This window comes from Carcharhinus amblyrhynchos, chromosome 26 (genome assembly GCF_965287045.1).
Source record: "Carcharhinus amblyrhynchos chromosome 26, sCarAmb.v2.hapA, whole genome shotgun sequence".
NCBI lineage: Eukaryota > Metazoa > Chordata > Chondrichthyes > Carcharhiniformes > Carcharhinidae > Carcharhinus > Carcharhinus amblyrhynchos.
Window position 1 is genome coordinate 16,779,310 of NC_137349.1, and position 14,175 is coordinate 16,793,484.

The 14,175-nt window shown below is 41.4% G+C and overlaps 1 protein-coding gene across 6 annotated transcripts in view; it reads left to right on the plus strand.

Annotated features, from left to right (window-relative positions):
• cbarpb (CACN subunit beta associated regulatory protein b) overlaps positions 1-14,175 on the plus strand; it is a 201,861-nt gene that overhangs the window by 55,475 nt on the left and 132,211 nt on the right. For all 6 annotated transcript variants that reach the window (XM_080212988.1, XM_080212985.1, XM_080212986.1 and 3 more), the window contains one exon: positions 6,106-6,251. In XM_080212988.1, coding sequence (XP_080069114.1) covers positions 6,106-6,251 — 146 coding nt within the window. The remainder of the gene's footprint in view (positions 1-6,105; positions 6,252-14,175) is intronic.

The window sequence follows — 14,175 nt, forward strand, 5'->3', positions numbered from 1 at the left end:
AAAATTCAAAAAGCTATTCACTTCTTTCATAGCTTTATCTACCTTGCTTTAATTATTCTTTATGCTTTTAGAAATATTATTTCATAATAAATTATCTTTTTCCAAAGGTCTCTTTAGCTATCTTAATCTTCTATCTTAGGTCCCAGCTGTGTATATTCCTCAAGCCCTACTTTGTCATAGGTCTACCTTCTAGGTTTCTTTTTAGTTTTAATTTCTCTGAGCTGGGCTAGGAAACTTATTGCATTGGGTAAAGATGGTTGGTTTTCTACAGTGCAGAAGGAGACCACATGGCTCATAGCTGAGGAAATTGTGGAGGCATTGATGGTCTTTCAGGAATCACTGGAGGCAGGGAGGATACCAGAGGACTGGAAAGTAGCTAATGTAACACCGCTGTTTAAGAAGGGAGGGAGGCAGCAGATGGGAAATTATAGGCCGGTTAGCCTGACTTCCGTCATTGGCAATATTTTAGAGTCCATTATTAAAGATGAGATCACAGAGAGGAAGTGCGTGATAAAGTAGGACCAAAACAGCATGGCTTTGTAAAGGGGAGGACATGTCTGACAAATCTGTTAGGGTTTTTTGAGGAGATAACAAGGAAGCTAGATAAAGGAGAACCAGTGAATGTGATTTACTTAGATTTCCAGAAGGCCTTTGACAAGGTGCCACATTGGAGACAAATAAGTTAAGGACCCATGGTGTTAGGAGTAAGATCCTGACATGGATTGGCTGACTGGCAGAAGGCAGAGAGTGGGGATAAAGCCGGTGACTAGTGGTGTGCCTCGGGTCAGTGCTGGGACCACAACTTTTCACAATATACATTAACAATTTGAAGGAACGAACTGAAGGCACTATTGCTAAGTTTGCAGATGATACAAAGGTATATAGAGGGATAAGTAGTTTTGAAGAAGCAGGGGGACCACAGTCGAACTTGGACAGGTTAGGAGAGTGAGCAAAGAAGTGGCAGATTGAATACAATGTGGAAAAATGTGAAGTTATGCACTTTGGAAGGAGGAATAGAGGCAAAGACTATTTTCTAAATGGGAAAATGCTTAGGAAATCAGAAAAACAAAGGGACTTGGGAGTCATTGCTCAAGATTCTCTTAAGGTTAACGTGCAGGTTCAGTCAGCAGTTAGGAAGGCAAATGCATTGTTAGCATTCGTGTTGAGAGAGCGCGAATACAATAGCAGGAATGTACTTCTGAGGCTGTATAAGGGTCTGGTCAGACCCCATTTGAAGAATTGTGAGCAGTTTTGGGCCTCATATCTAAGGAAGGATGTGCTGGCCTTGGAAAGGGTCCAGAGGAGATTCACAAGAATGACCCCTGGAATGAAGAGCTTGTCATATGAGGAACGTTGAGGACTCTGGACCTGTACTCTTTGGAGTTTAGGAGGATGGGGGGGGATCTTATTGAAATTTACACGATACTGCGAGGTTTGGATAGAGTGGACATGGAGAGGCTGCTTCCACTAGTAGGGAAAACTAGAGCCAGAGGGCACAACCTCAGGCTAAAGGGATGATCCTTTAAAACAGATGAGGAGTAATTTCTTCAGCCAGAGAGAATGGTCAATCTGTGGAACTCTTTGCCACAGAAGGCTGTGGAGGCCAGGTCGTTGAGTGTCTTTGAGACAGAGATAGATACGTTCTTGATTAATAAGGGGGTCAGGAGTTATGGGGAAAAGGCAGAAGAATGGGGACAAGAAAAATATCAGCCATGATTGAATGGTGGAGCAGACTCGATGGGCCAAATGGCCCATTCTGCTCCTATGTCTTATGGTCTTATTGAGTCTGCACCGTCTCTCCAACAAAGCATCCCACCCAGGTCCCACATATGTACCCCACTAAGGGGCAATTTAGCATGGTTAATCCACCTAACCTGCACACCTTTGGACTGTGGGAAGAAACCAGAGCATCCAGAGGAAACCCAAGCAGACATGAGGAGAACGTACAGACTGCACACAGACAATAACCCAAGGCTGGAGTTGAACTCGTGTCCCTGGCACTGTGAGGCAGAAGTGCTAACCACTGCACAACCATGCTGCCCCTAAATCATCACTAGTTGGGCTTTTAGGTCGATCCAGCATTTAAAGGTGATTTTATTCTTGTGCCAGCTCACAAATGGCCAAATATATGTATGTAGAAAGTGAATGGGACACACAAGCTTTCTGAAAAAAATGGGTGATGCACATCTGGAGACAAAGACAGCTTGACTTTAGAGTTTTAAAATTTATTTATTTGTGTCACAGAAGGCTTACATTAACACTGCAAGGAAGTTACTGTGAAAATCCCCTACTTGCCACACTCTGGCACCTGATTGGTTACACTGAGGGAGAATTTAGCATGGCCAATGCACCTAACCAGCATGTCTTTCAGTCTGTGGGAGGAAACAGGAGCACCCAGAGGAAAACCACACTGACACAGGGAGAACATGCAGAGTCTGCGCAGACAGTGACCCGAGGCCAGAATTGAACCCGTATCCCTGGCGCTGTGGAGGAGGCAGTGCTAAGCACTGTGCCACCTTTCCCTATTGGGGAAGTAATTTATGCAGTGTTAATAACGATCTCCTGAACTGCTGAGCTTGTATAAGGCTCAATGTTTAGTTTTGTTGTCGAACTGTCAAGCCTAAGAATGTTAATGCCCGCTAACAAAAATTTCTGCAAGACATTTGAGCTACTGCTGGAAAATGTGCAAAACAGTGCCCCCTTCAGGACATAATCCAGGACATAATAGGAGGCCGACCTCACAACTTGTGTGTCTTTGCATGACAGTCTCTTCTTCCAGTTCTCAAATAGGTTAAAAGCCTGAAGGAATTTGAGGAGGTGTTCAACTTATCATGTGTCTGAAGTTCTGGGTCTCCCTGTAGTTTGCTTAATCACTAATTATAATGTTTAAGTTTTCCTTACTGTAATGGTAGAACACTTAATTGGTGCAGAAATATGAACTTATCAATGATTTCTGTGTTAAAATGTGGACGGAAGGATTAAAAGATGTTAAGGAGTGCTTTGTAGGTTTGCTTATGCTTTAACAGAAATACAGAATTCAGCAATGATCCCAATAATCCAAGTATATAAAATAATAAGACATTTTACTAGATTTTGTTGTTAGCTAAAATTAACTTTATAATAATTTGAAAAATAGTTAAAGAGGCTATTCCTCATTTTCTACCTGATATTATTTGGCTTTTAAAGCAAAAACTGGAAAATCTCAGCAGGTCTGACAGCATCTGTGGGGAGAGAATAGAGCCAATGTTTCAAGTCTAGATGACCCTTTGTCAGAGCTTTAGTCTCTGACTTAGTCTTAGATTAAGACACTGTCAAAAGGCCACCTAGACTCAAAACATTGGCTCTATTCTCACTCCACAGATGCTGTCAGACTTGCTCGAGATTTTCCAGCATTTTCTGTTTTTGTTTCAGATTCCAGTATCTGCAGTATTTTGCTTTTATATTATTTGGCTTTTAACAGCATTGAGGTCCTTGGATGAATTTACTTACACAGATGAGAAACTTGTCCTGCATAATTCAGATTACACAAAATCACCAGGGACGCACTGGACTGCTTGTTCATGTTTGGGTTTGCTGTGTGGAACAACAGTTTGTTAGAAGCTTCTTCCACCAGTGTGCATCTTTATCAACACAAGCTTTAAAAACATCTTTAGAATTTTAATTTGGACAAACCAATTATAGTTTGTTACTGACACTGTCCTAATTGGGTAGATGTTTGAAGTTCTCCTGCTGGGTGGTTTTGGGCATCAGGCCAATGATTATTTGTGTAACTTTAGTCTGTTCTGTGGCCAGGACCAGAGTGTATTCCTCAAGAGGCCATTGTCTCTTCACCAGATTCCTTTTATTTACAAACTTATCTCCACAACTAAGAGTGTTTCAGGTACAAATTCAGAATATGGAGTGTGAGTAGATGTGACACCCCTCATTATCTACACAGGTGAGACTCCCTGATTGGGCAGGAAATCAATCAGGGAGCTCGTACTCTAAGAGACCCACCTCATGGGCCTGGTTGGGGTCATTACTATTCCACTGGTATCAGCACTTGCCACTGACACCGTCTGAGAACGCTGCTTCTTAGTTTCTTGGTACATTTTCTCATGTGATCTTTGCCGGAAAATTGGACTTTCATGCCTTCATGAAGACCATATACTGCACAAACATATTTTTCCAAAAATACACTTCAGTGAATGATTGCAAATGTTCCATCACACCAGATGCTGAATCCGTTTCAATTCTACTTACAGGAAATACACTAATTTCCCTTCTCAAGAACAAGAAGAGTGGATAAATTCAAGTATTAATGCTGATGATAAGCATATTGTCAGCACCAATTATGGTTGACTCAGTACATTATAATTTCACAAACTTTAATATAGCAGTTCAGTTGCCTAATTATTTAGTTTGAAATTTGGTCTACATAACTCAATAAAGTTATTTCCTTTCTGCTTTGCGCTGCTGATGCATTAACCCAATTGTGCTGTTTGCATCCTCCAGCTGCGGGATAAATTTCTACAATCACATGATTAATTTATTCATTAACTTTGCATGCGATCGTATTAATAAAGTAGTGATAATTCCACAGTGTAACACGTTACAAGAAAGTCTTGCATCAGATCACACCCCAAGGGCAAAATAAGGTGTCGGTTCAGCAGAGTTATTTTAGCACTGGTTCTGAAGTTTAGCTATTCTGGGCTATCCTTTTCAACACATGGCTTCTGGTGTTACTCCCATGGTGGAAAGGCCTGTACAAGACATACTTACCTGAAACTCCTCTTGTTCTTTTAGTGGAGGCATTAAATGCGTTACTTGAACAGGATTTCAGACAAACACTTCAGCGTACATTCACAAATATCCCACTGCGTAACATCAGGAACAAGAGTGTTAGCTAAATGTCACACCACTATTTATACTCTGATTCTGAAAGTATGTTAAACTCAACAAGGCTGTAATTGTGACATTTAAATGTTTTTTCCCCACCAGCTACAGTGACACATTTTTTAGTAGTATCAGGCAAGCTAAGAATAGTATTTGTACTGTAGGATAAAATCAACTACATTTTCAATGGCACTGATAAATATGAAATAACTCAAGTAACCAAACCCTGGAGTTTGATCATAATGCCAATGATAGTCTAGATCCAACAGTCTCTTCTTAATTCAAGTTTTTGATGACTCAGTTTCTTTTAAGTCCCAAGTTCCCACTTTGATATGTTATGTACACAGTTTAATTCAAATGATTTGATCATTCAAATTTATGAATCATAGAATCCGTACAGTGCAGAAGGAGGCCATTCAGCCCATCAGGTCTGCACCAACCACAAGCCCACCCAGGCCCTATCCCCATAACCCCACGCATTTATCCTAGCTAGACCCTCTGACCCAAAGGGGCAATTTAGCATGGCCAATCAACCTAACTTGCACATCTTTGGACTGTGGGAGGAAACAAGAGCACCCAGAAGAAACCCATGCAGGCACAGGGAGAACATGCAAACTCCACACAGACAGTGACCCAAGCCAGGAATCGAACCCAGGTCCCCGATGCTGTGAGGCAGCAGTGCTAACCACTGTGCCACCATGCCTGCTCAACAAGTAACTTTGAATTATTAGAAGCATTCAGCATGAGAGAGATTGGATGTTAGACAGTACTCCTAACTAATTCCTTCTGTACTCCAGGTAATGTTCTACTTGACAAAATCAGAAACTGCTGGAAAATCTCAGCAGGTCTGACAGCATTTGTGGAACAAAAATAGAGCTAACGTTTTGATATCCAAACTTGAAATGTTGGCTCAATTCTCCCTCCACAGATGCTCTCAGATCTGCTGAAGTTTTCCAGCATTTTTGGTTTTTGTTTCAGATTCCAGCATCCGCAGTATTTGGCTTTGTTCTAATTAACACAATACTTCTGAATTTTCCCATTTCTAATTCCCCAGCATTCAAGCATTTGTGTCGGGTCATGTGTACATTTATCTTGCTACCAATCACCACCACCACCTCCCCCCTTTCCCACCACCCCTCACGCCTCCTCACTGTTTAAAAATAATCAATCATTTTTCGATTGGCAAAGATTTGGCTTTTTAATTGATCGCAGCGTTTTGCTTTGTGACAGGCTATTCCCAAAGATCCGAGTGTCCAGGATGGTTATGTCCTGCTGCTTGTCCTTGTATCTGTCTTCATTGGTGGGACTTTGGTCCTACTTTCTGGCATCTTGATTATCTGCAGAAGATGCTGTGAAACTGACCGAAGGTATTCAAGGTAGGTCACGTGGCAAAACTCAATTTCTTTAACTGATGGGAAGTGACTTGTTGCTTATCTAGCCAATGACATTGTTTCGAATGCAGACAATGGATAAAAATATGCATTTCCTTGCACTGGATTTCCAAATATTTAGCACTTGTATCAATGTGTACATATTTCGTGTCTTGGTTTGTTCGTATGTTTGCATGTAAAATTGTTGTTAATGTAACAAAGTAATGTCCAGATGGCAGGCAATAGTCGCTGGCTGTGATTGTATTGTACAGTACTGTACATCCAAGTTGATATAATTGTCCTGATTAGAAGCTGTATTGTGTTTTAACACTACTAGTCTCAGATTCAACCCAACAGTTGGAATGAAAGTCCCCTATCAATGACAGCTGTTCTATATTTTAATCCAAATGAGTCTTGACAGTAACAATCTGGCTCCCAGTGAAAACAGGTTTACTGCATAAACTGTTCATAATTCAGCATCAATTGTGCAATCTCATTAACAGAAGCCATAATGATAGGCATTGTGGAAGACAGAAATGTCACTGCTGCGATAGGGGACAGTCGTCTACTTTTCACTTCAATTGTTGGGGCCGTTTGCGCAAAGCTCCACAGACCATGTTAGCTATGACCTCAGAAAATATTTATTTATTAGTCACAAGTAAGGATACATTAACACTGCAATGAAGTTACTGTGAAATTCCCCTAGTCGTCACAGTCTGGTGCCTGTTTGGGTCAATGCACCTAACCAGCACATCTTTCAGAATGGGAGGAAACTGGAGCACCCGGAGGAAACCCATGCAGACATGGGGGGAACATGCAGACTCCACACAGACAGTAACCCAAGCCGAGAATCGAACCTAGAAATCTAGGTCCCTGGCGCTGTGAAGCAGCAGTGCTAACCATTGTGCTACTGTGCCACCTGGTAGCACAGAAAGAAAGTGTTATTTAGCACCTTATCATACTTTAGAATATCCCAAAATTAGTTTGTTACCGGTAGAATATTTTCTGGACTGTCATCCATGTGAATAGGAAGGTAACAACAAAGAGCAAATAATGCACAGCAAGACCCCACAAACGATAAAGAAATGAATGCCCAGACCAAGCAGTTTTTGATGTATTGGCTGAAAGAGCAATGTTGCCTAAGTCACAAGCAGACCTGTTTGCTTTTCAAACAGTTACATCCACCTGAATAGGTAGCATCTGCAACAGTACCGCACTCCGTCAGTGTTGCATATGCAGGCTGTCAATTTAGATAATTTGCAATGGGACTTGGACCCCACAATTTTTTGGCTCGTACAACTGAGTTAAGCAGCTACTATATTAAGAGCAAAAGGAGAATATGCTTGGTTCTTCGTAATAACAAATCCTACGTTAAAAAATAATTTACACCAAAAGTAATAGAAAAACGAGTTATAATTGCCGTTCTTGGTCAACCCTGCTAATCGCTACTTTATTTGGTGTGCTTTTGGTACTTCTGTGAAATATCAGTAGTGGTGCTGTATCAAGAATGTGTTTTTGCCACTTACGAAGATCATTAGCAATGATGCTAGCTATCTGTGACTGGCAATCATGCCATATAAAATGAGAAAATACATTAATTACATTAAATGCTGAAAAAATCATTTTCCTCAATTAATCTTAAGGGCATCAAAGGAATTGATTTAGAGCTTCACTTAAGGGATTTCTTCTGTTGGGATTCAATGCCCTTATTCCATTAAGCACTTCACTATATAAGTGGGGATTTCAGAATAGATTTTTCAAAACAGGGGACCTGTAGTTAACTTTAAACGAGTCGACACTGTACTGACTCCACTACCTCATGCAGTATTCAAATCTGGATTTCTATGAATAAAACAAACCCCCAAATTTTCGAAGAACAAAGTGTCTTCCTAATTTCAATCCATTTAATTATAATATAAACTCAAAACTTAACCTTAGTCTTAATTGAAGATGCATGATATAATTAATGATCCTGAGGGACAATAGTGCCCAGAAGTGATATGCGGCAAGCCAGCCATAGCTTCAGAACCAATTTAAAAATGTTAAGGATTTTAAAATCTGTCTATGTTTCGCCCCAGTCCGATCATTTGTTGACTCTTTCGTTCCAAAGCCCAAATGTTCATCAGATTTCAGTGCAAGAATTGTTAAATAATTTTAATTCTAATTAAACAGAAGTGTCTATTCTCAGAAGGAAGTATTTTATCCTGGAATATTGCAACTGATCAATTTGATGGCGGTGGTGATGTACACTTTGGGTGGTTAATTAATAACTATAAAATAGCTATAATGGGAAAAGTATATGGTCAGTATCCTTGTACACATGTTTATTTTGTCCAGTGCTGCATTTGACAGTTTACATCACATTTTTTCGCAGTAGGACACACCAATTTATCTTCACTAACTGCTAATTTGATAGACCTGAGGGACTCCTTGCGCTGTCTCGGAAGTAGAATTTAAGATGAATTGGCTATTAAGAGTACTGTATAATGATGGCGAAAGGAAAGCTTCACAAGTACGAATATCTATTTTCAAGGTGGATTGGATCAAGACCCCACCTTGTTCCAGTTAACAAGACCAAATTAGAAATAGCTGACAGCTAACTTTCTTCCCTTGTTTCCACCTTCAATTGCACTTGCTGTCTTGCTGCCTGTCCAATATCAAAGCACAATATATTATGTCAGAGCTTTCTCTGGTTTGACACTGGCAAAGGCTGAACCCATTCTGCTTGGCTCCCATCACAAACTTGGCACCAGTCCCATTCATTATTCAGGTTGCTTGTTCAGACCAAGCCTGGCTGTATAATGTCTTTAGTATTCTAATTAGCCGATATTGAGCTGAGCTTCAAATGCCACATCTGGACCATTTATCATGACTGCCTATTTCCACCGAGTAACAATTATACAGGGCTTTGGTGAGGCCACACCTGGAAAGTTTTGTGTAGTTTTGGCCTCCTTATCTGAGGAATGATATTCTACCTCCCGAGGGAATGCAGAGAAGGTTTACCAGAATGATTCCTTGGATGGCGGGACTAACATATGAGGAGGGATTGAATCAGTTGGGATTGTATTTGCTGGAGCTCAGAAGAATAAGGGAGGATCTCATAGAAACCTATAACATTCCAACAGGACTAGACAGGGTAGATGCAAGAAGAATGTTCCCAATGGCAGGGGTGTCCAGAACCAGGGGTTACAGCCTGAGAATACAGGGTGGACAGTTTAGGTCAAAGATGAGGAGAAATTTCTTCACCCAGAAAGTGGTGAGTCTATGGAATTCACTACCACAGAAAGTAGTTGTTTTTAAGTTTATTTATTAGTGTTGCAAGTAAGCTTACATTAACACTGCAATGAAGTTACTGTGAAAATCCCCTAGTCGCCACACTTGGCGCTGGTTTGGGTACACTGAGGGAGAATTTTGCACAACCAATGCACCTCACCAGCATGTCTTTCGGACTGTGGGAAAAAACCGGAGCACCCAGAGGAAACCGACGCAGACACAGGGAGAACGTGCAGATTCTGCATAGACAGTGACCCAAGGCAAGAATCGAACCCGGGTCCCTAACCACTGTGCCAGCGGGCAAAACTTTGATTGTTCTCGAGAAGCAGTTGGATATAGCACTTGAGATGTAGGGGTTCAAAGGATATGGAGGAAGGTGGGGTCAGATTGTTGAGTTGGATGATCAGCTATGATGATAATGAATGGCAGAGCAGGCTTGAAATGCTGAGTGGGCTCCTCCTGTGCCTATTCTCTATGTTTATATGTAATATTCCCAATCAACATCTCTGCCTCATCCAAATTGTTTTCCAAAATCCATCTTTTCATCACCTGAAGGTTCTCTTCATTGGCATCCTGGACTCTTCCCTTCATAACTCAAAATGTATCTGGAACTCTGCTACTTACATGCTGTCCTTGGTGAGTCTTAAGCGTCCATCTCCCTTGCTTTTGCTGTCCTCCGTTGGCTCCTTGCCCTGAGTGAATTGACCTCAAAATCCCTATCTTTTATTTTCTAATCCCTCTCCTGCCTTACTTCATTTTACCTTAAAGCCTTTGTTCCAGCTATAAGCTCTAGTTTAATCTGCATTATCCATTGCCATCACACTGTCAGCGGTGAATCTTTAGCTGCCATGAGCCTGTAGTCCACAGTTTGATTCCTAAACCATGCTATAACAGAAGCATAAAATCATAGAATTCCCGCAGTGCAGAAGGAGGCCATTCAGCCCATCGAGTCTGCACCGATCACAATCCCACCCAGGCCTTAATCCCGTAACTCCACATATTTACCCTGCTAATCCACCTGACACTAGGGTTAATTTAGCACGGTGTATCAACCTAACCTACACATCTTTGGACTGCAGGAGGAAACCAGAGCACCCAGAGGAAACCCACACAGACACAGGGAGAATGTGCAAACTCCACACAGACAGTGATCCAAAGCCAGAATTGAACCTGGGCCCCTGGTGCTGTGAGGCAGCAGTGCTACCACTGTGCCACAGTGCCACCCACAAAATATTAGAATGATACAGCCCTGAAGGATGCAATTTGCCCTAGTGTACCTGTGCTTGCTCTTTTTTAAAGAGCTTTCCAATTAGTCTCACTCCCCTCATCTTCACCCATAGTCATGCAAAATATCCTCCTTAAAATATAATCTAATTCACTTTTCAAAGTTACTGTTGAATCTGCTCCCATGTGACCTTCAGGCATTGTGTTCCAGATTATAACAATTTGAGTAAAAGAAAATCCCCTCATCTCATCTCCGGTTCTTAAGTGTATGTAATCCCATGGGGTTCCATTTTGCTACCATTTTTATTATGTGGCCTTATTAGACTCTTTCTGAAAGTCTTTTTTACACAAAATCAATCAAACTGACTTCATCCTTCCTCTCCAATGCTTTGAAAAGTAGCTCAATTCAATCTAACATAACTTGCCTGGAATAAATTAATGCCCGTTGCTATTTATCAACCCATGTTTTTCTACGCAATACTTAAATTTGGTTTGGAGTGTTGCCTCTGAAGGTCCCCCACCACCATCCTGGAGAAGGGCAAGTGGGAGAAGAAGAAGGCAGTCGCAGCAGGAAGGTGGTCTTGGTTTTTTTTGAGTGCCCCTGGAAGCACTCCGACTGACTCTAGCCCACGAGGAGTGCAGTGAAAGACACTTGTGGAAGGGAATCAAAGTTTGCTGTCTTTTAAATGCTGAACCCTGGAAAACACATGCACCAAATCCAACTTCTAAATCCGGCTCTGAGCTGCACTGTGGGAGTTTTAATTAAGTGTTCAACTTCTTCCTCCTCCTCCCTATGCGATATAGCTGGAGGTATGTGATATCAGTTCGTGGTGATGTATCTAGTTTAAGTTCATTTATCAGTGTCACAAGTAGGCTTACGTTAACACTGCAATGAACTTGGTGTGCAAATCCTCTAGTTGCCACACTCCGGCGACTGTTCGAGTACACTGAGGGAGAATTTTGCATGGCCAATGCATCTAACCAGCACGTCTTTCAGACTGTGGGAGAAAGCCAGAGGATACTCATGCAAATATAGTGGATACCTTGATGTCCCTCCCCCACCAGGAACAATACATGCCTGTTGTGGCGGGCTGTTTTATATTATTTTGCAGCTGTTAAAGCCTCAGATCAATTGTTTTTGGCTAGACAGATATAAGAACAGAAGCACAATGTTGGTGAATTTCCTGACTAGGATAATGATAGACGTTTTACTTCATTGTGTTGCCTGGCAACCCAGCATAGAAAAAAAGCTATGTTGAAGATAGCATTTTCCCCAGTTAGAGTATCAGCTAATTTCTGCATCCAATATTCTACCAGGAGACATAGAAACATAGCAGCAGGAGTAGGCCATTTGGCCCTTCCTGCCTGTATTGACCATTTAGGGATTGAGGTTGCTGAATATTTCATTCCCAAGGAACTTCAATCCAGAGCTCTGTTCACGGTCACCTTTCATAAACCCTAATGCAATGTATGCACCCTGTGCGATATAGCTGGAGGGTAAGAGATATCACTTAGTGGTGATGTATGTAGTTTATTTATTAGTGTCACAAGCAGGCTTACATTAACACCGTAATGAAGTGCTGTGAAAATCCCCTAGTTGGCACACTTCAGTGCCTGTTCAAGTACGCTGAGGGAGAATTTAGCATGGCCAATGCATCTAACCTGCTCGTCTTTCTGACTGTGGGAGAAAACTGGAGGAAACCCACGCACACATGGGGAAAATCGTGCAAACTCCACCTGGACGGTCACCCAAAAGGTGAAGTGGATTGGCTGTGCTAAATTGCTCCTTAGTGTCGGGATGATTAGCAGGGAGAATGCATGGGATTACGGGGATAGGGGCCTGGGGGGACTTTTATTGGTGCAGACTCAATGGGCTAAATGGACTCCTTCTGCACTGTAGGGATGCTATGATTATCTTTTAGCACTATATGCGGTTTATTGTTTTGAACTTTACTTACTATTTAAAGGCCATTCTATTCTTACTCAACTGATATATTCCCGCCAGAGCAATTAGACCAGTTACACTGTCTTTTTGATGTCTCATTTCAGATCAACTAATAGAGCACAAGATTGATTCCGGGATCCTCCTGGTTTATATTGTTCAGCGCTGCACCAAGTAATGCCTCTAGCTTTCAGATCGTTAAGCAATTGGAATTATGATGCCCTAAGTCTTTTCACATTTCATTTTTACTTTTGCAAAGGGAGAGGAGAAAATAGATATACATTAAAAAGCCAAATATTTGCCAAATAATAAGCAGAAAATGACACCAGCTATCTTTCAATTTAAGTATGCATCAGCAGAATTTGCATTTCAATATTAGGCTCCCCCTTATAGATTTTTCATTTCCCTGCCTTGGGGTGGCATGGTGACACAGTGATTAGCACTGCTACCTCCTAGCACCAGGGACCTTGGTTCAATTCCCGGCTTGGGTCACTGTCTGTGTTGAGTTTGTATGTTCTCCCTATGTCGACATGGTTTTCCTCCGGGTGCTCCAGTTCCCTCCCACAGTCCGATAGACATGCTGGTTAGGTGCATTGTCCATGCAAAATTCTCTCTCAGGGTACCTGAGTGTGGTGACGAGGTGATGACTAGGGCATTTTCACAGTAACTTCATTGTAGTGTTAATGTAGGCCTACTTGCGTCACCAATAAATAAACTTTATATTTGATACTGACCTAGTTTGTCATCTAGTTAGGCACAAAACTAAGTACCCACTGCATGGATAATCAATCTGTATACCCCATTGAGTTAATTCATCATGTAAGGGACTTTGTAGCCATTGTTCCTTCTGTCATTTATTACAGCAAAGTGAAATGTCCCCCCTGCTCCCAAAGCTCTGCTTTGTCTAACACAGTTCATAATCAAGGCTTGTGTACAAATAACATGGCAAATGTTTGTGTTTTTTAAGAAAAGAGAATCTACTGACATTTAGCACAGGGAAGTCTAGACAGCTTCTGATATGAATATCTATATTGCCTGATCTTGTTTGTTCCCATTAAAAGTTTAGCTTTGTTGTAAAGTTTCCTATGCCCAAACCAAAATTTACCACCGCATTGTATATTCCGTCAAAATATAATTGTATTCTTGTATACTGAGGGCGAAATTTTCCCGTCCCGCCCGTCATGAGAGTCAGACGGGCCAAACAGGACCACGCAAAGGTCCATTGACCTTGGGGGGTATTGTCCAGTCTTGGGGATGAGCGCGGACAGAAACTCTTGCATTTGGTGTGCCACATTAACTATTTGTTCAGTAGATATTGCAGGATGTGTCCCAACCCAAAATACAAAACTTTTCAGCATTTACTCACTATACTAGGTTGGGTGTCGCTACTGTCACTTTATATAAAACAATGAAGAGTTTTAAAATCGGGATATTGAACAGTGTTCTGAACTGAAAGACTAATGCATTTCATTTGTATTGAGTTTCTGGTTC